This window comes from Pipistrellus kuhlii, unplaced genomic scaffold (assembly GCF_014108245.1).
Source record: "Pipistrellus kuhlii isolate mPipKuh1 unplaced genomic scaffold, mPipKuh1.p scaffold_m20_p_20, whole genome shotgun sequence".
Taxonomy (NCBI): domain Eukaryota; kingdom Metazoa; phylum Chordata; class Mammalia; order Chiroptera; family Vespertilionidae; genus Pipistrellus; species Pipistrellus kuhlii.
In genome coordinates, this window is record NW_023425516.1 from 13,193,291 (window position 1) to 13,212,785 (window position 19,495).

Here is a 19,495-nt window from a genome sequence, read left to right on the forward strand (position 1 = left end):
AGTGGAGAATCTGCCCCTAATCAGGAACAGAGTGTCAGAGATGAGGGCAACCGGGAAGAAGGACTATCCAATTCTCTGCGTATTTCCAGGCGTCACGGAGAGCAGGGCTGCTAAATAAAGGTATTGGGAAGGAAGGATCCTCCCACATAAACTGGCTCATAGGGTCCCTTAGCACTCTGACTCATGGTAAGACCTAGGAATGATATACCACACACAGAAATTAAAATTCCACCCACATCTTTCCATATGCTCATTAAAGTAAGAAATGCAGTTTTTTCTTCTCATTCCAGCATGATATTAATCAAAAGGCCACAATATTAAAAGCAAAGAGACTGTGCTCAGACTAAAATTCTAAACATTCAGTTCAAAGAAGTGAGCAAGCGTTGGCTCTCAGAAAAAGTGGGACACACACTTTCTCTAACAAAATCTCTTAAGACCCGCTCGATTATAACATTTGCAAACACATGTTAAATTACATACTAAAATAATATATGAAATTTCTTGGAAACTTGAAAGATCTTTCCTGTCATGCTAGAAGTACTGACCTGCTGACTTTTCAACTATCACTACTGAAGAATGCAGTCAACATAGGGATATCTGGAGGATGTATTTGAACCTAGTGCTCTTGTACTGTGCTCTGATTCTACTTGCTCGAACATCATCTTCCTGAGAAGGCCAGTTGTTCTCAAAACCTGGATCGAAGAATCTCTTTCAGAGATGATGGATCATCAAGAATTTTAAAGCTGATGCAAATGGACAGTACTTCAAAGGGTGAAACTCTGGCAGAAGACTTATTTGCAGTGGAGCCCAAATACCCTAGGCTTATGAGTTACTTGTTCACAAAAAGCAATGTAGCCTGTGGTTTTTCAATGCTAAATAAGTTTCAGAAGTTAAGTACAGTTATTGGAATCAGTCAAACCATGTCAATGAAATCCACTGCACAAGAGAGTAGAAATTTCCGGGACAAGTTGGTAAGAAGCATACTTGCCCCTAATAAGTCTAAAATCAACATCCTGGATTACTTACAAGGATGTTCTGTCACAGCTGCAGAGCGGCTGAAGTTTGATACTTGGGGAATCAAGCTTCATGCAGTATCAATGCCCTTTATAGAACAGTTTCACTTAAAGGAGACTGCATCGCATTTTGAAGTGGCTCAATCTATCATCTTCTGCAGAGATTCACAACTAATCCCATGGCAACGGACTCAAGAGGGGATCATGGCCACTTTACATAGGATCTAGAACTTACATTAAAGTGAATAGAGGGGCAATTACTGGGTTATCTGAAGGGAAGATTGGGAAAATGGCAGAAGACCTGATTCTTACATGTGATTGGATCAAGCTAAGAGGGTCTGTAAGTGAGAATATGGCAGAGCTACTGTCAACACTTCTCAAGGAAAAGGGGGTCGCATCACCAGGTCTTCCTGGAGTTCTTGGAGGAACACTAACTCATAGGCTCCCCACAGCTTCAGATGACTGAGCTGGACTTGCAGAGAACCTAAATGTCATATCAACTCATGTCAACTTTACAACTAACTACATGACAAATTTTACTAAGTCACAGAAAAATCATACATTTTCAGGTTGCTTTTCTGCACAGGCTCAATCTGCTGGTGTCCAAACTACATTGTGGAATATTGGAGCCAAAGACTTATTACCTTACTACTGACTGTGATACTTGTACCTCTTTGATTATTGAAGAAAGGTTCAAATTATCCCAAACAGCTGTTTACCAAGGGTAAGTCTGGATGACTTTCCTGCCCACTGCAGCTCAACACCTGAGTGGGTTGGTGACCAGCAGTAGCAGTGAGGTTCAAACTTGGGCAACAAATCTACATGTCTTTGTACCAAGAATCAAGACAATTACATACATTGTTCGACTCAGGTCAATCACCAAGATGACTTGAGCAGTTGCATTGAGTCATCTTGCTCCTCTCTCAGGCCATTTCATTAATTGCTCTTTTTGGTTCACCAGTACCATAAAGAGGAGCCCCCTCGCTGCTGTCTGCCACCAACTCAAACTCGGCACCTCAATCATCTCCTACTGTAAGGTGGGTATCACTCGCTGATGAAAATCAGATTTATGATCTGGCTCACAAGATTGGTATCTTGGGTCATTACTTGGTAAAAGGGTCATTACCTCGGAACTCATTGGTAATCAACTTACTTATGTGTGGTCTAACTCAATGATCATCTCAGGTAATTAAGGTGATGAGAAGGTTAAAACTAGATAAGATCCAACAATACTATAGCAAGTCTCCAGATATTGACTGATTGCTAGGAATGTTAAGACCACTGACAACTCCAGTTAAGCATAAGAGTGAAGCAAGTGAGACACTATCATTTATGAGAAACACAGGTTGCCAAATGCATACTCTTGTTCACTCCATACCATCTTCTCCTGAGTGGCATCTCTCTTATTTGCTCAAGGCATTTATTGTTTCTAGAAATGTATCATTGATTGTTGTATCAAGACACTCCAACAGAGGTCATCCTCAACCTATGCCATCTTATTCATGTAGTGATAAAAACTGATGGGGGTCCCAGGACTCATTGAGAAAGTACAGTTTGCTGACTTGTGTGGGGCAGTTGCAAAAAATCTCAGATGTGAACTTTCCTTACCTATGCTAAGTATTATTATGATCACTCTGGTACCCATCCAAATAGCATTCATTATTGTCCTCTAGAAGACATTTATGCGGTCAAAGGGCCATGTGAGTCAGTTCTGACTATGGCGCTATTCTTCTGTGGTAAACTTGTAGATCTTAGTGATGAGTTGTCAGCCATACAATGTATCAGATCTTTGCCCTGCTGTGTGCCCTGTTGCAGAGGCATTGCATGAAAATGTTGTGTTGCCAACTCTTATCTGGAGGCATTGGAGGAGTTTCCTGGTACAGTCCTTGAATCTCGAAGGGCAGAATCAGAGTGGACCAGGCATGCCAGTGTCATACAAGAAATACCCCAATTGGTTCAAGAACTCCATGAATACCTCAATATTATAAGGCTATCAATGGGTTTGAAATATTACAGAGTGAAAACATACTACTTACTTATCAACATTAAAGGGACCAAGAAATTGTCACTATCTAAACCCGGTATACCGTCAACATGTAAAAGCACTACCTCATCCTTCATTGTTAAGCCTGATCCCTCTGTAGCCTTGGGAGATGTTGGCCGACTGCTGTAATCTGCCATTAATAATTTTAAACTTAAGAGAGAAAAAAAGAAAAGGAAAAAAAAAAAATCTTTTAAATGTTTTCATCATCATGGAGTAGAAATCCTTCATTGTCTTTAAAGTTGTCGAACTTTTTTTTCTGTGCTTTTTATATTGATATCTAACTTGTCCACTTTGGTTGTGAGGCGGCCAATAATGTCATCTTGCTCCTCAATTTCGGTCTGCATCCCCAAGGCTATGTCCTTCAGCCGGCCCAGTCCTGTGGACAGCTCATCTGTGGGAAAGGAAAGCACATGCAGCCTAAGCAAACAGTGATGGCATTGGGAACTGCTTTCTTGTTCCCTCCCAGATGTTTAGTGACATTTATTTTATTTTTTTTGAGAGAAAGAGGGAGGGAGGGAGAGAGAGAAAGAAACATCAATGATGAGAGAGAAACATCAATCAGCTACCTTTTGATGCCCCATACTGGGGATCAAGTCCACAACCTGAACATGACTGGGAATCAAGCCGTGACCTCCTGGTCAGTATTCAGCCACTGAGCCATGCCGGCCAGGGTGTTCAATGACATTTAGATTACAAAGTCCTCTTCCTCACATAACAGGCTAACCTCTAGCGTTCTGGTTACATTTTCCAAAATATATGCAAATGAAAAGGAAATCTGTTTACTCAATAGAAAGTAGTATGTTCTTAATGTAAAATCTCTCTTTCCCACACTATCCACCAAAGATAACCATTGTTAATATAATGGTGTTTATTCTTTCAGTGTTTTATAAAGTTCATCTAGACCTATGTATTTTTTCAGCAACTCTGAACCTTCTAGAAAATTGCTGCCAATTGCAAGATCAATTAGCACCCACAGAAAAGAGCACAGAGGAGCCTGGAAACAAGTTCCCTTCCTAGACCCCAGGGTGAATATTTGGAAGAGGTACACTGGTTCTTAATAACCAGACCCACTGGCTTGCTCTTCAGGGGCAAGAACTCCGTGTCAGTGGGTAATGCCTGCTCTCTTTCCTTCCATCTCTAGCGCCCTAAAGCTAGTTCCAGCACAGATCTAGAGTGAAAAATATGAGGATCCCAGTTTGGAAACATGTCTGAGAGATAGACCTGGGAATCCCTGTGCAAGGGGAGTCCCTGTATCCACCAGGCTCAAAAGGAATGTAGTGCTGAGGTGCTTGCTGGGTTCCTTCAGAGATGCCAGCTGGCTGAGCCCCAGGTAACTGGAGTACACTGCTTTTGGCAAAGGTTCAACTCTTGTGCAGGTTACATCATTATTGTTGAAATTCAAGTTGAAACACAACAAGAGTCCTACTTCCACTCGGGAAGTATAGCATGAGAGGAAATCCAGACTAACTCCACTGGGCCTAGGGTGATCTTTAGGTGAGCTCTGGCCTGGCCCAGGACCCTCACCACATCTGAGGTGAGCCCCCGGTGAGAGAAAGGCCCCTGGGGAACCTGGCTACAACGAGCCCCCTTTCCGAGCTCATTCTATTTCCCTCATTAGGTTGGTCCACTATTGGTAACATATCTTTTCCTTCTGTTCTAAAAAGTTGTAAAATCAATCTCACATTTGTTTTCAAGAGGGATAATGTTTATAGGGTTGTGGTCAGTCTTAGAGTACATGGAAGGTTTACTTGGTACAGATGACTTAAAAAGAACTGAGGGTAAATTGGGGGAAGAGGCATACAGAGGGATTCTGGGGTTCCCTGATAACACTGTGTCAACTTTAAAAATGAGTCTTCTTTTTTTTCTTTTAAAAATATGGAAAGCTTCACAAATTTACATGTCATCCTCGCACAGAGGCATGCTAATCTTCTCGTGTGCACACACACACACATGCACCTGCACATGGGGGGTAGGAATGGGCATGCCCAGAGCTGCTTTCTGCCCTTTTACTAAGAACAACAGAGCAGAAAAGAGCCAGGGAAAAGAGAAAAGAGGAGGTGCTTTGTAAGCCTCTTAACTGCTAAATTACAGATAAAACACTAAGTGAAAAAAGGCCAGAATCCACAAATTCTGGCACTGGAACCATAAATCTAAACAGGATCAATGAAAAAAGGAAGTCTTCAGCCCTATGCTTCCTGAGTTTGTTTGTTTATTTATTTTATTGGTTTTAGAGAAAAACCTGTGAGGTCTCCCAAGGCCTTAAGAAACTTATCAGCAACTGGGACAGCCAGGGGGGCAGGTTCCCGTTCATGCAGCAAAGGTCAGAGGAGGCAACACTGACTGAACCACCACCTTGAATAGTCACATGAAACTCGCTCACAGAGTCAACCCCTATTGTTTGCATGCACAACACTGCTCCATTTGAACTTCAAATGACTGACTTTTCTCTCTTCATTCAAAAAATAATCATTGAGTGCTTGCCTCTTAGGTCCTGGGTGCAAAGTGATGACAAACTGAAACATTCCTGTGTTCTTGGGAATTTATAGTCTGGTCAGGATGACATCAGATAAGCCACTGTAGTGGAAACAATAGGGTGCTCTGATAGACAAGAGGTGGCTACATTAAAGCAAGGCTGAGAGCATGAGGAGCCAGCCTGCAGAGTGGGAAGAAGGAAGGACACACTACAGCAGATGGCAGCTGTGGGCAAGTAAAGAACTCAAAGTGATGAGGGCAGGGGTGTGGAGAGGCAGGCAGGGACCAGCGGTCAGTGTAAGAGACCTGGACAGTAAGGAACCCAGCTGCATGGCCAAGGTGCTATGAGTGCTTGCTCTTACCAGGACAGCAGTTTCCTAAGTGCTTGATGGTGTTGCTCATGTACCCCCTACGCAGTCTTCAGAGGCAAGTTCTGTTCCTGAGCCTGGTTTGCAGGGGAGAACATGGGGCTCCACATGCCAGATGGCAAGAATGAAGTGAGCAGGGTTCAGGCTGCACTGTGTGGCTTCTCAGGGACTCATGGTCTCTGCTAATGTCATAATCCAGACAAGAGTTGAGAATGAAAAGTGAACAGATTCTAGAGAATGAGGAGTGAGATGGAGATAACTTATAGTGGCTCTGACGTGATCAGGGAGAGGCAGGCATGACGTTTTAGTCCTGAGAACTTGGGTCCCTACTTGTGCACTGGCCGCTTTGGCTGAACTGTCTGGAAGATAAAGACCTCGAGTAAGGGATCTGTGGAAGTTAGTGCAACTTTCAGTCTTACCTAGATTGTTGTCAATCTTCTGGTGATAGGCTCGAAGGTGTGGGTTCTTCGGGTAAGCCTCGGTATTCACAGCAGAAATGGCCCCTTCAGGGATGGAGTCTGAGTTTAGGAAGAAACACCAGGAGAACTTTTTTAACTGATATCTCTAGAAATATTGCTTTACTAAATTAACCTTAATCTCCCAAATGGGGTGGATGGAATGAGGTCAATGAACCAGAAACCAATCGAAGAGAGGAGTGTGTGAATGTGTGAATGGATAACATGCAGGGGCAGGAGAGATGCTTCCTCAGGGCAGCCCCTCAGAGATCAAAGACCCTCAAGCTACGGGTGACCTGGTCAGACACAGGCACACAAGCTCTGAAGACACAGATACATTCAAGTAAAAGGATGGCAGTGGAACTGCCACAATGCACAACTGCACATGCTCATGGACACAGTGTAAAGGACAAGCGTTAAAAATGAAAAGGGTTAAAAATGAAAGGGATAATGGGCATTATTTTTCTTTTTAAAATTTATTTCTACTTCTTTTCAATTCAAACAAAATAAGGAAAAAAGAAATGATAATGTACTATACATTTGCCCCTAGAAATACTGAACAATACTGAAGCCATTCTACATATACAATGTCATTTTCTTTCTTTTTTTTTGAGTCTCTTAAAACATACCAAATAAAAATTTCCTTTAATTCCTTAAAATCATGTATTTTGGTTGTAGGGCTCCTGCTCCACCATGAAGAGCTCAATTTTTTCTTCTTCTTCTAGATTTAGATTTCTTTTATTTTGTCCCACGATTTTTTCCTTTCCAGACTGAACTGCACAAATCTGTCTTTCCTGACCCCTGGCTCTTCCTCCATCAGTCTTTCCTTAGCTGTGCCAACCATGACCGAAGTGGATTCTGGTGCTTCCAGGTTGTATCCTACTTTCCTTGAAGGTAGTACAGAAAGCATCTGGTTTCTGGAGCCTTCCATTGAGCCTTGCTTTCTAGGGGTCTACAGAAGCCACAAGAAGGTCTAAATTCCTTTTTTGGGTAAGGGGTGTTTCTGGGTCTGTCATTTAATATCAACAGCATAATTTCACACAAAATATTCTATCTTGCACACCTTTTCCATGCTGCTTCTTCTCTCCTAACTCAAGCTTGGGGCTATATTAGTCTCCACTGCTGCTATAACAAACTTATCCTTCAGTTCTGCAAGTCGGTAAGTCCAACTCGGGTCTCACTGGGTTAAGATCAAGGTGTCAACAGGGTTGTGTCCTGCTGGAGGATCTTGGGCAGAATCCAATTCCTAGCCTTTTCCAGCTTCTAGTAGGGGTGTTGAACTCAATCAGAGAAGGGGCCAAAATCTAAAATCCAGCCTAAATCGCGGGCCGAATGGTTTACTGAACAGTCATAAACTGTCATTGTGATGGAAACGCAGCGGAGTGCAGTGATGACAGCGCGGTGCGGGCCACATTGCAAGGCCTGGCGGGACGGATTTGGCCCGCGGGCCTTGTGTTTGACACATGTGTTCTAGAGGTAACCTGCATTCTTTAATAATGGCCCAATCCTCCGTCTTCAAAGCCAGCCGCCAGCATCTCCAGTCTCCCATTATGACACTCCCTCTTCTGCCCCCTTTTCCACTTAGAAAGGACCTTTGTAATTTCGCTAGGCCCAACTAGATAATCCAGGATAGATAATCCAGGATAGATAATCTCCCTACTTCAAGCCAGCTGATTAGCAACTATAATTCCCTCTGCAACCATATTTAATCATAGGGGTTTTCTTACAGTTGGCTTTTCTTTTTAATTTTTTTCTCTTTTTGTTTACAGTGGATTATACCTGCCACCCCAGTAGGGTTATAGCCCCCATCCATCAAGTTCCAACACCAAATCCAGAGGTCTCCCCACAGAATTCAAATGTTGGAGGAAGCACAGGTCCCCACTAACCTGAATCATTCAGCTTCCTGAGGTTTGGGTGGCTGGCCTGGTACTGTGCCTCCTGTTCTTTACTTGTATTTATAGCTTCTTTCAATCTTTTGATAAAAGGTAAAAGGGAAACTTTTAGAAAAGAAAAACAGTTATGATAATAGTCAGTCTTTCCAAGTAATGCCTGTGTGAGAAAATCAAATGTTTCCTCTGACCAAAGCAGGAATTCCATCAGCACAGCTTGGGAGCCTGCTGGCCATGTAGCAAGCTTCCAAGACACCTGCTTTAGAAGTGAAGCATCTGGTTAAGTGGCCCTCCCTCAGGAAAACAGGATTCTAGTTCCAGGTGGAAGAGGAACAAATGAAAAAACCAATTGGGTACTTTAGACTGGGATTCAGCAAACTTTGACCCTAAGGCCATATCCGGCCTGCCACATGTTTTTGTACAGCCACAAGCAGAGAATGGCCTTTACAGTTGTCCACTGGCAATCACTTAAATGACAGGGAACACTAATAATGAACCTTAAGAATTTCAGTTTTCCATTAATAGTTCTGTATTACATAAAAATTGTACTCAATTATTTCCCTCAATTGACTCTTACCACTAACTTTTTTTTGTTACATAAGTCTATAAAATATCTTTGATTTTGCTTCCTAGCTTGCAAAGCCTAACTCCAGCTGTAAGCAGGGACTTCTCTTGACAACTCAGAGATACTCAGCTTGCACCCAACACCCCACTGAACCCCGACAGGTGTGGCACGTGTCTCCAAAGCTGGGCCTCTCACACAATCTGTGCTTCTCCACCGCTGCTGACTAGTAGCCTGGCCACTTCCTCAGCCAAGTTGAAATCCAGTTATCCTCCACTTTGGCCTTCCTTCTACATGAATCATGGAAACAAAAGTCCTCTTACTCTTCCATGTATCCCAGAAACCTGGCCAGACTTTGTCAGGCTAATGATTTTGCAGGCCCCTAATGCTCTACTCGTGTGTAGAATAGAGCAGGACCTTCTGAAACCTGAGATTTTCATTACTCAGCAGCAGTGACTAAGGTCTACAAAACACAGCTGGTTTCTCCAAACATGACAGTGAGCCCCACGTGTTGCCAGACTGGGTGTATGTGGGAGATGTGTGTGTGGCTTCTGAGCTCACCTGGCCACCATAGAGCGAGAGAGTTATGAAACCTTTGTAATAATATTACACCAAACATTTTTATGGGTTAATGGAAGCAGGCTACAAGCCAAAAGAGTACTCTGATACAATATAACTCAAATCACTGCCATGAGAAGAAAAATTTCAAGTTTTTGTGTTATGGCAAATAAGATGCAGATTTTCTGCAATATGGCTACACTAGAGGCCTGGTGCCTGGATTCATGCACAGGTGGGGTCCGTTGGCCTGGCCTGCGGGGATTGGGCTGAAACTGGCTCTCCAACATCCCCCGAGGGGTCCCAGATTATAACACACCCTGGAATCAGGCTCCCTCCTTTCTGGTTCTGGGTGCATCACCCCAGAACCACAGTTGCCAAGGCACTTGTGTTGAGCATCTGCCCCCCTGGTGGTCAGTGTGCGTCATAGCTACTGGCCAGTGGGCAGGTTGCTTAGGCTTTTATATAGTTTTTATAATAAAAACAGACACTGACCTGAGATATGAAGAGTACTAACCTATTTTAACAGAAACTCAATTCTTTTTCTTAAAGGTATTTTTATTGATTTCAGAGAGGAAGGGAGAGAGAGGGAGAAATATCAATGATAACCTGGGGATTGAGTCTGCAACCTGGGTATGTGCCTTTGACTGGACTCGAACCTGGGACCTTTCAGTCTGCAGGCTGATACTCTATCCACTGAGCCAAACCAGGTAGGGTGTTTTTTGTTTTTGTTTTTAATATATTTTATTAATTTTTACAGAGAGAAAGGGAGAGTTAGAGAGTCAGAAACATTGATGAGAAACACCAACCAGCTGCCTCTTGCACGCTCGCCACTGGGGATATGCCCGCAACCAAGGTACATGCCCTTGACTGGAATCGAACCTGGGACCCTTGAGTCTGCAGGCTGACGCTCTATCCACTGAGCCAAACCGGTCTGGCTGGGTGATTCTTTCATTTTTTTAAATACATGATTTAAAGGCCTGTCAAAATCATGTGCATGATTTCATTATACTGTAGCCCAAACTTTTGAGAATAATCTTTAATTTTAAAATAAAAATCAGTTGGCAACTTGGATTAAATATGGAAAAGTTCACTATAAAGACTTTTTTTTTTTTAATGGAATAAGGTGTTTTTAAAAAAATACATTTTATTGATTTTTTACAGAGAGAAAGAGAGAGGGATAGAGAGCTAGAAACATCGATGAGAGAGAATCATCTATCAGCTGCCTCCTGCACACCCCCCACTGGGGGTGTGATAACCTGGGGATTGAGCCTGAACCTGGGTATGTGCCTTTGACTGGACTCGAACCTGGGACCTTTCAGTCCGCAGGCCGACACTCTATCCACTGGGCCAAATCGGTTTCGGCTATAAAGACTTTTTAAAGCAAAAATTTGGTCGGGTCACATTTGTACTGATTAAGCTTTCTGAAGTGAATATTCTCTCTTTCAAACTACTGGGGTCAAACTAAAAGCTACTGGAGCAGTAATTTTACTGGAGATCCATTTACTGATGCTGAATTTGCAGACTGGGTATCAGTAAGAGAAGGTAATTGGGAGTGCTGGAGAAATATGTAGGGGTGGCTTGTCCTGCCTGTTTTAAATTGTTTGAAGAGGAATTCCTCCCCATGAGAAACTTACAAGGTACTTGGGTCTCTTTAAGGCACTAGAAGTGACCTGAGAGTTTTGGCTCTTTGCACTAAAACCCACTTTCTGCTACTTCACATCAGGATGGCTAAAGACCCACTCACCTGCTGTTGGGCTGGGGAATGAGGGTGCCATTCTGTTCAGGTGTAATCTCTGCTGGTTTAGGTTTGAAGTAATTGACGAGTCCCCCAAACACACTCTTAATGCTGTTAATGTGCTTCTGACTGATCTTCAAATCTTGATCCATTTTGTCCACCATCTTCTCTGTGTGTTCTAAGACTCCTCGCTGACGGACGAGTTCCTGGGAAAAGCCAAAGGCGATGGCAACACAAGTTGTTGAAATGAAGCTGAAGGGCACTTAGGGCAGCTGGGGGTGGGAATGGCTGCCCTGACAGTGAATTCTCCCATCACAGTTCAGCTCATCTTATAAACTTCTTACCCTCCCACCTTGGCCTGTCCACCTCAATTTGGAGAGTCACAGCAGTAATAAGCACTTGACAAATTCACAATGAGATTTTTTTTTTTTTGGTTTGTTTACAAGTGACACAGACTTTCAAACTCTGAGTCTACATAACTGTGCTGACTCAGTAAGGAAACCAAACATCTTATTTAGATGTTATGATAGAATTTCGGAGAAATATGTAGGGATGGCTGGTCCTGCTGTGAGGCTCGAAGGTCAGGAAGTGAATGCTGCTTTGGTCTCTGGAAGGTTCTGTGAGCTGAAAGCTGGAGTTTATTGTAGGTGATCTGCTGGTCAGGAACTTGTACTAAAATCCTCCTTCAAGGCAGAGGAAAGGACTGATCTCATGTATCTGTGACCTAGTTCTAATCAACGAGGATGGCGGCTTAGCAGAACAAATACCAAGAGTGCCAGGATAGAAAAAATAGTCCAGACAGGCCCTGCCCCCAGCCATTACGAAGGCAGGCCCCAAGTGCTCCCATCCCAAGGCATGCTCCCATCCTTCAGAGGAGGGTCATGTGAGGACTTCTCTATTGGTTCCTGTGAGTACGGGAAGTCACCTAAGAGACAAGGGTGATTGTGAACTCTACAATGTGCCCTCAGTGTAAAGGGCACACACACAAAGCTCTTAGCTCAGGTGTTAGCATTACAGGTGATTCCCCCTCTTCCTTGAGCCCCAAAAGAAGTTTTCTAAAGTTAAACTGGAAAAGAAGATGGTCGAAGGAAAAATCTGATTGGAGATACAATGCTAAGGGACAGCACAGACGAGAATCTCAATTCCTCTTTGGCTTGTGGCTTTTTGTCAAACACAGAGAACCCAGATAGAACAAGGGGAAGCAGAAAGACAGCTGAAGAGCCTGTGAGGGTGTACACTGCCTGAGAAGTATGTCTAAGGGTCATGTGCGGATGTGAAGACTCTAGGGAATCATGGCTGGCAGAGTGCTCTTTGAAAACCCACACACAATGACAGGCACTTCAAGGTACCCACCAACACTTATTATCAAGCACTCTCTCTGCCAGGCACTGATCCAGGTGCATGGGACTCAGGGCTGAACACCCCAAATCTCTGCCCTAATGGAGCTAACAGTTTAGCAGAGGACAATATGAGAGAAGTTAAATCTGATTTTTCATTTGTTGATAAAAATGCTGTGCTGACAGTCCAAGGAAGGCAGCTAGATCTTTGCTTCACTGAGCTTAGTCTTATGGGAGAAACAGAAAAGGCATGATATACACATGATCAAGGCTCTGCCAGGGTAAACCCCTGAAAGGGACTCCTCACATGGTTTAAGAGGGTGGGGTCAGTGAGGCTCCCCAATGGGTGAGAAACTGAAAGCTGAGAAGTTAGAGAGTCAGAGGGTCAGGTGGGGCAAGAGGGAGTGGTTGGTGCAGTGGTTTGCAGCAGCAGGGGAACTGAGAGAGGAAGAGGAACTATATGTGGTGAGCATGATAGGGAGTAGGCAGGGATGCTGGACAGGACTCAGAAGGGTTCAATTGATGGGCAGAGCTATGGGCTTCACGGGGCAGCAGTGGCCACCACACTCCAACCCCTATTCACAGCCAAGGCATCGTATAATGTCAGATGGATCTCATCATCTTCCCTTAGTAATGCTCTGAGTTCCCAAGGGAAAGGTGTCAAAATATTGTTTCTCATATTGAGTTTGTAATTAAACTCAGGTATCAAATGATAAGTAGGGGAGAGAAACCAAGATGGCGGCATAGGTAAATACCTGAACTGCTGCCTCACACAACAACTTCAAAACTACAACTAAAAGACAAAATGGACATCATCCAGAACCACAGGAAGGCTGGCTGAGTGGAAATTCTACAACTAGAAGGGAAGAGAAAAGCACACTGAGACTCAGAGGAGCTGCGAAAGTAAAGGGAGAGGTTCGGAGGCGCACGCGGAAATGTTTGGCAACTGAGTACGTGGCTGGCTTTTTCAAGCTGGAGGGAGACACAAGCTCCCAACTGCTCTGAACGCTGGGTGAGACTCTGGGGATCCAGTCTCATATGGGGAGAAACTGGACTGTTAGCCAGGCCACCATGCAGGCATCCATGTAGACATGACTAACCCCCAATAAAGTCTATCATCTATGTTTTTGGCTCTTTTGAGTTAGGAGAACAACCCTTCCCTCTAGAACACAAAAGGCTTCTTTGCTGCCTCCTCCAGGCTCTTACCTGGTACTCATGTCCATCACTTCCCTGCCCCGGAGCCTAGAAGCTCCGGTTCCAGGTTCCAGGCCAGTGTCTCAGCATTACTCCTTGTTCCCTGGGAACATCCATCTTCCTCCTCCCTTCTCTTGTCTAAACCTTAGCCATAAAAACCAGCTTCAAGCTTATCTGCTGTTATGATACCTGAGACTGTATCATTCTGATTTCCTCCATTTGTTCTCACTGTTTGCATATACGTCTCTTCAAAACAGTTTTAGTTGAATTCCTTGGACTTGGGACACTCAATTAAGTGACCCCTCCACCAGGGCCCTAAGACCTCAGCAATCTTCCCAAATCTGAGTCCTCACTTCCCATTTAGACTCAAAAACAGGAATCCAGTAGATATGACATGTAAGAACCACAAGCTAAACTTCCTTAACAAGGCCAAAGATAGGAAGGTGAGCCAAGTAAGGGAGGGGAATCACCCAAGAAAGGAGCAATGAGGAAATGAAGGAGATGACTATTTGAGAAGTTAATCAATATACCTCAAACTGCCCAAGACCGTACGTAAGTGATCAGGTCAGAATGAATGTTACCAGGGAAAAAGTTACAAGGAGACCACAGAGGAAGACAATACTTTAGTTTCTAGCATTACTGTTCAAAGCTACATATGCCTAAAATGAATTATTCTTAGCTGACATATCAATAATCTACAAACATAAAGAAAAGAATTTTTATAATAATTTTTTAAAAACTTAAATAAAATAAAATAAAACTTAAAGATGCCCACACAAAACCATTAATAGGCAGAGGAGGAATGTGGTGCCTAAGAAAGAACAATCCTGCCCTGGCCGTTAGGGCATCCACTGGTGCACCAAAATGTTGCCAGTTTGATTCCTGGTCAGGGCACAGCTCAGGTAGTGGGCTCGATCCCGGTGCAGGGTGTGTTCTGCTCTGGCACCAATGTTTCTCTCTCTCTCTCTCTCTAAAATTCAATAAACTATTCTTAAAATAATAATAACAATAATAAAAGAACCCCCGGAGCAGCCGGGTCTGGTGCGGCCAGGCCTGGAGCAGCGGCTGCCAGGCTGGGAGCGGCCAGGCCCGGAGCAGCAGCTGCCAGGCTGGGAGCGGCTAGGCCCGGAGCAGCAGCTGCCAGGCTGGGAGCAGCCAGGCCCGGAGCAGCAGCTGCCAGGCTGGGAGCGGCCAGGCCCGGAGCAGCAGTTGCCAGGCTGGGAGCGGCCAGGCCTGAAGCAGCCGGGTCTTGTGCGGCCAGGCCCAGAGCAGCGGCTGCCAGGCTGGAAACGGCCAGGCCCTGAGCAGCCGGGTCTGGTGCGGCCAGGCCTGGAGCAGCGGCTGCCAGGCTGGGAGCAGCCAGGCCCGGAGCAGCCGGGTCTTGTGCGGCCAGGACCGGAGCAGCAGCTGCCAGGCTGGGAGCGGCTAGGCCTGGAGCGGCTGGGCCCGGAGCGGCCGGGCCCAGAGCAGCCGGGTCGGGTGCGGCCAGGCCTGGAGCAGCAGCAGCCAAGTCCAGAGCAACTAGGTCAGGAGCGGCAGTGACCAGACCCGGAGCAGCTGGTTGTGGAACGAACCAGAGCAACAGAGTCCAGGCCCGGAGCAGCCAGGCCCGGAACAGCTTGCTCCTCGCCTGCCCCTGCCCCACGGCTGCCTCTCAGACATGGCTGGAAACTTTTGCAGGACCTTGAGGGTCTGCTGAATCAAGTGATGAAGGCTTAGATCTGGATGTGTTGAGTTAGTATAGTGCTGGGGTGTTGATCTGTGAGTGCCTTGGGTGGGGCCTGGATGAGGCTGGTTGACCTATTTGGAAATGTCTTTGGTGTGAAGTGTATCATTGGGCATGTGGAGGTATTATTGATATGAGAAAATGCTAAGTAACTGATTTACTATCTGAAAAGGGATTTACTATCGGGGAAAGGAAGGGAGGAAGAGACTGAACATAAACTGTGCACCTATGGATGAGGACAATGGGGGGGTCGGGGGGGGGGAAGAAATGAGGAATCTTTGTAATAATATGAACAATAAAGATTGATTAAAAAAATAATAATAAAAGAACCATCCTCATATAAGGTTCTACTCTGAAATTTTGAAAGAACTGACAAATGTGAGTTGGAACAATGGACTGTTCCAGCCACACATGCTATTTAGATCTTGGTTTGGATTTGAGAAGTAAGGATAAGGCTCTATCACCTGCCCACACTCCTGCTTTGGCTCACTCGGCCGGTGCCCAGGCAGACAAGACCTCACCACCTCTACTGGCCAGATGGAGAAGTGGTCACTGATGGGAAAAAATATCAAGGCCTATTTGCTTTCATGCTTCAGAAACCAGCAGGCACACAGTGCTCACTCACTCTGGGTCTCTGGGGCGAGGAATGGCTGAAGCCCTTGGGCCAGACTTGTGACCAGAAAATTATGTAAAAGAAACAGACCCTCCATTTCCCTAACCCAGGCTCGGCTGTTCAGATTATTTTTACTCACCTGGACAGTGTGGAGTGTACCTTTGAACTAGGAGTAGAAACAAAGAAACAAAAACTAAGCAGCCTAACGGCTAAGGAAGATTCCTGGGGGCAAACTGCCTCTTTCAAGTCCTCAAGATGCACCTCTCTTTTACAAAGCTAACAGATGATTACAAATCATCAAGTCACTCAAGTACAAGGACCTACTCTAGGCAATTCGAGAATGGCCCAAAGGTCGTGAACAAAACACTTCTTGACCCCTTATGTCATAAGGCTTATGACAACACGGACTGGCGGGCCCAGTCCCAGCCCTGCTCCAGGCTCACCTCGGAAGTGGCGACCCCGACCTTCTCGGACTCGTACATGAGCGACAGGGACCTGTTGGTGCTGGCGGCCGTGGCCTCGGCCCTCCGCATCACCTCCTGTCGCAGGTACTGCTGCCGGTCCCCAGGCGCGCTGGGCCCGTCGGGGAGGTCGCGGACGTCCTTCCACGAAGCCGGCGGGGCGCCCTCATCCTCCGCGTCGTCGTCGAAGGGGTTGTAACTTTTGTGGTAGGCCGACATGGTCCCGGCGCTCGGCTTCTTGTCAGGGCAGGAGCAGGAGGGGCTCGGCCGGCCGAGGCGAGGAACGGCCTTTCTTGGTCCGCAGGGGTCCCGGCTGCCCTCCCGAAGCTCTCCGGAGGCGCCCACCACCCTGGCAGCTCCACGGGACCACCGCCCTCCGTCCGCCGCCGCAACCGTCGGCCGACTCGGCGGCGGTCGCAGCAAGAGCTTCTTCCGCGCGTCGTGCGTGGGTGACCTCGCGTCCGGAGTGAACCATCGTGCCCAGCGGCCTGGGGGGGAAACCGCGCCCGGCGTGCGCCGCCTGACCTACGGCAAGGCTCTTTCCCCCCCTCTAGTGGTGGTACCGCCCATGGCCACGCCCCAACTAGTTTCGGCAACAGAGAGGTCACGTGGTGGGGAAGCCGGATGCGGCCGCGCCTGCGTGGTGAGCTCCGGCGTTCGCGGGCCGGTGCGGGAAGCCGGCGGGCTGCGCTGCGCCGCTGTGCGCGTGATGATGGCGGCGGCAGCGGCGGCGGCCCGGGGAGGCGGCGGCTCCAGCTGCGGTTCCGGCTCCGGCTCCAGCGCCTCGCGGGGTTTTTATTTCAACACGGTCCTGTCATTGGCCCGCTCCCTGGCCGTGCAGAGACCTGCATCCTTGGAGAAGGTAGCCCGGGCCGACCCGGCCGCAGGCTGACAGAAGGGGACCGGGGCGCCCATGGGGGTGGGAGGGGCTGGGCGAGGGGCTGCAGGAGGCCGAGAAGGGGGTCGCGTACTGCCTGTGAGGGGAGGCGCCTCCTGAGCCGAGGTGGTCTGTGGGCGGAGGGGGTTGGAAAGAGACGGGGTGGAGGGGGAGTGGGCCGTGGGGAAGCAGAGTCGGGGGCGCTGCGGTGGGTGGGTGGGGGCGTGGGAGGGGGCGTGTGAAATACAGGCCGGGGTTTGAACTGAGGGGGCACCTTGTGACATCGCTGGGGCGGGGGCAGCATTGAGGAGCTAGTGGCAAGAGTTCAGGGACCAGAATGAAAATCTGGGTCTCTGCTCCTGACGTTCCCTGCTTTTTATTCCGTGACTCTGGAGAGATGCCTCTTCTTGTAAAAATGGGGGTGCTTTCACCTGCGTTGCCCGCTTCACGGGATTGTCGTGTGAAGGGCAGATGAAGTAGTCATTGTATCGGAAAGTGCTTTCTGAGATGCATACCTACTGCGCATTGTTTTTCTGTGACACTAGAGGGGGCCTTAGGTTGGGTGACAGATCGCGTGTTACAGAGGCTGGGAAGCGGGAGTGAACTGTCAGTGGGCAGAGACTTGAACCGGGGATTGCTTCAGAGGTAAAAAGAACTTAAGCCAGAGCAATCCTTATCTTGGGAGAAAGGTGAAAGGCAGCTCAAAGGTGTGCCTAGGATGGTGGAAAGAACGTGGATTTCAGCCAGACCTGAGTTCGGTCCCTGCACACACTCACTATTGCATTGTCTTAGACAAGCTACTTCAACGCTCAGAGCCCCTTTCCTTACCTCTGAAATGAAGTGGTTCTTTTTTTTTTTTTTTCCAATGCTACTTACATCTTTTATTTTTGGTCCATGATATCAAATAAATAGACCTTTTGTTTCCTTGTAAGTACCCTATTCTAAGACTGTTTATTTTTTAGTTTTGTCTTTTTAAAAATTTCTTTATTGATGAAGGTATCACATATTAGTCCTCATCCCCCCATTCCTATCCCAAACCCCTCCCCACGTATGTCCCCACCTCCCTGTTGTCCGTGACCACTGGTTAGGCTTATATGCATGCATACAGGTTCTTTGCTTGACCTCTCCCCCATGAAGTGGTTCTTGAGGATTAAATGAGTTCAGGCCTAAAACACCGTGCACAGAGTAAGAACAGTCAGTAAATGTCAACGTTCTTCTCCTACCCATGTGTGATGATACTCATTCGAGTGTTAGTGCTGAAGGGATGGGACTCTCTCTTCCCCACATAACTTTCTGGAAAATGGAAAGAGAATTGTCTCACAGTAGGGGAAGAACAGTGGTGACTATTCAGTTTTGTAGTATTTGCTTACTATGTTTTCCTACTCTACAACTATAAAAAAAAAAAGCCTTTAGTATTCCTAAATAAAAGATTCTTGAGGTTCTTAAGAATAAAGGAATTTCTGAGTACTCGTTTGGGGTAATCAAAATGGAGGCTTAGGGGGGAGACCAGTATTGACAAATCTCTATCATTTTTTGTTTGTTTGTTTCTATTTTTCTTCTTCTCCTTTTTTCCAGAGAGAAGGAATTGGACTGAGAAAGGTTTAGACTATATAGGATTGACTAGATAGGAAGGCTGAGTTTTCTTTTAATTTATTGATTTGAGAGAGAAGCACCAATTGTGATTCTACTTATTGATGTATTCACTGGTTGCTTCTTTTAAAAAAATATATATATATTATTGATTTTTTTATAGAGAGGAAGGGAGAAGGATAGAGAGTTAGAAACATCGATCAGCTGCCTCCTGCACACCCCCTACTGGGGATGTGCCCACATCCAAGGTACATGTCCTTGACCAGGATCGAACCGAGGACCTTTCAGTCCACAGAACGATGCTCTATCCACTGAGCCAAACCAGTTCCGGCTCATTGGTTGTTTCTTGTATGTGCCCTGACCAGAGATCAAACCCACAACCTTGGCAAATTGGGTTGATGCTCTAAACCTGCTGTCGACAAATTGCGGCTCGCGAGCCACATGCGGCTCTTTGGCCCCTTGAGTTTGGCTCTTCCACAAAATACCACGGCCTGGATAAGTCTATTTTGAAGAAGTGGCATTAGAAGAAGTTTAAGTTAAAAAAATTTGGCTCTCAAAAGAAATTTCAGCCCTAACCGGTTTGGCTCAGTGGACAGAGCAT

General features: G+C 46.2%; 2 protein-coding genes and 1 pseudogene across 4 annotated transcripts in view; 1 reads left to right on the plus strand and 2 right to left on the minus strand.

Annotated features, from left to right (window-relative positions):
- Positions 1–448: 448 nt before the first annotated feature.
- SNAP29 (synaptosome associated protein 29) lies at positions 449–16,878 on the minus strand. Of its 2 annotated transcripts, XM_036449131.2 has the most exons (6): positions 16,410–16,873; positions 11,106–11,302; positions 8,239–8,324; positions 6,317–6,415; positions 3,241–3,448; positions 449–517 (listed from the first exon to the last, which is right to left on the minus strand). In XM_036449131.2, the coding sequence occupies exons 1-5, from the start codon at positions 16,644–16,646 to the stop codon at positions 3,291–3,293; spliced, it is 777 nt and encodes a 258-aa protein (XP_036305024.1). In that variant the 5' UTR covers positions 16,647–16,873; the 3' UTR covers positions 449–517; positions 3,241–3,290. The 2 variants fall into 2 exon arrangements, with proteins under 2 accessions (XP_036305024.1, XP_045441478.1); XM_045585522.1 differs by lacking the exon at positions 449–517 and having other exon boundaries at positions 3,260–3,516; positions 16,410–16,878.
- Positions 4,927–4,993, minus strand: LOC118725775 (annotated as a pseudogene).
- A 175-nt stretch (positions 16,879–17,053) lies between the features above and the next one.
- PI4KA (phosphatidylinositol 4-kinase alpha) overlaps positions 17,054–19,495 on the plus strand; it is an 83,897-nt gene continuing 81,455 nt past the window's right edge. Inside the window, exon 1 of one of the 2 annotated variants that reach the window (XM_036449122.1) lies at positions 17,054–17,289. In XM_036449122.1, coding sequence (XP_036305015.1) covers positions 17,137–17,289 — 153 coding nt within the window. In that variant the 5' untranslated portion in view covers positions 17,054–17,136. The remainder of the gene's footprint in view (positions 17,290–19,495) is intronic. The other variant, XM_045585521.1, reaches the window with a different exon arrangement.

Bases quoted from the DNA above. Each gene is read 5' to 3' on its own strand.
- SNAP29 (XM_036449131.2), bottom strand. From the start codon at position 16,646: ATGTCGGCCTACCACAAAAGTTACAACCCCTTCGACGACGACGCGGAG. The intron at 8,325-11,105 runs GTGAGTGGGTCT...TTTTATCAAAAG, and splicing joins ATTCCCCAGCCCAACAGCAG to ATTGAAAGAAGCTATAAATA. The intron at 3,449-6,316 runs GTAAGACTGAAA...CCTTTCCCACAG, and splicing joins GAAGATTGACAACAATCTAG to ATGAGCTGTCCACAGGACTG.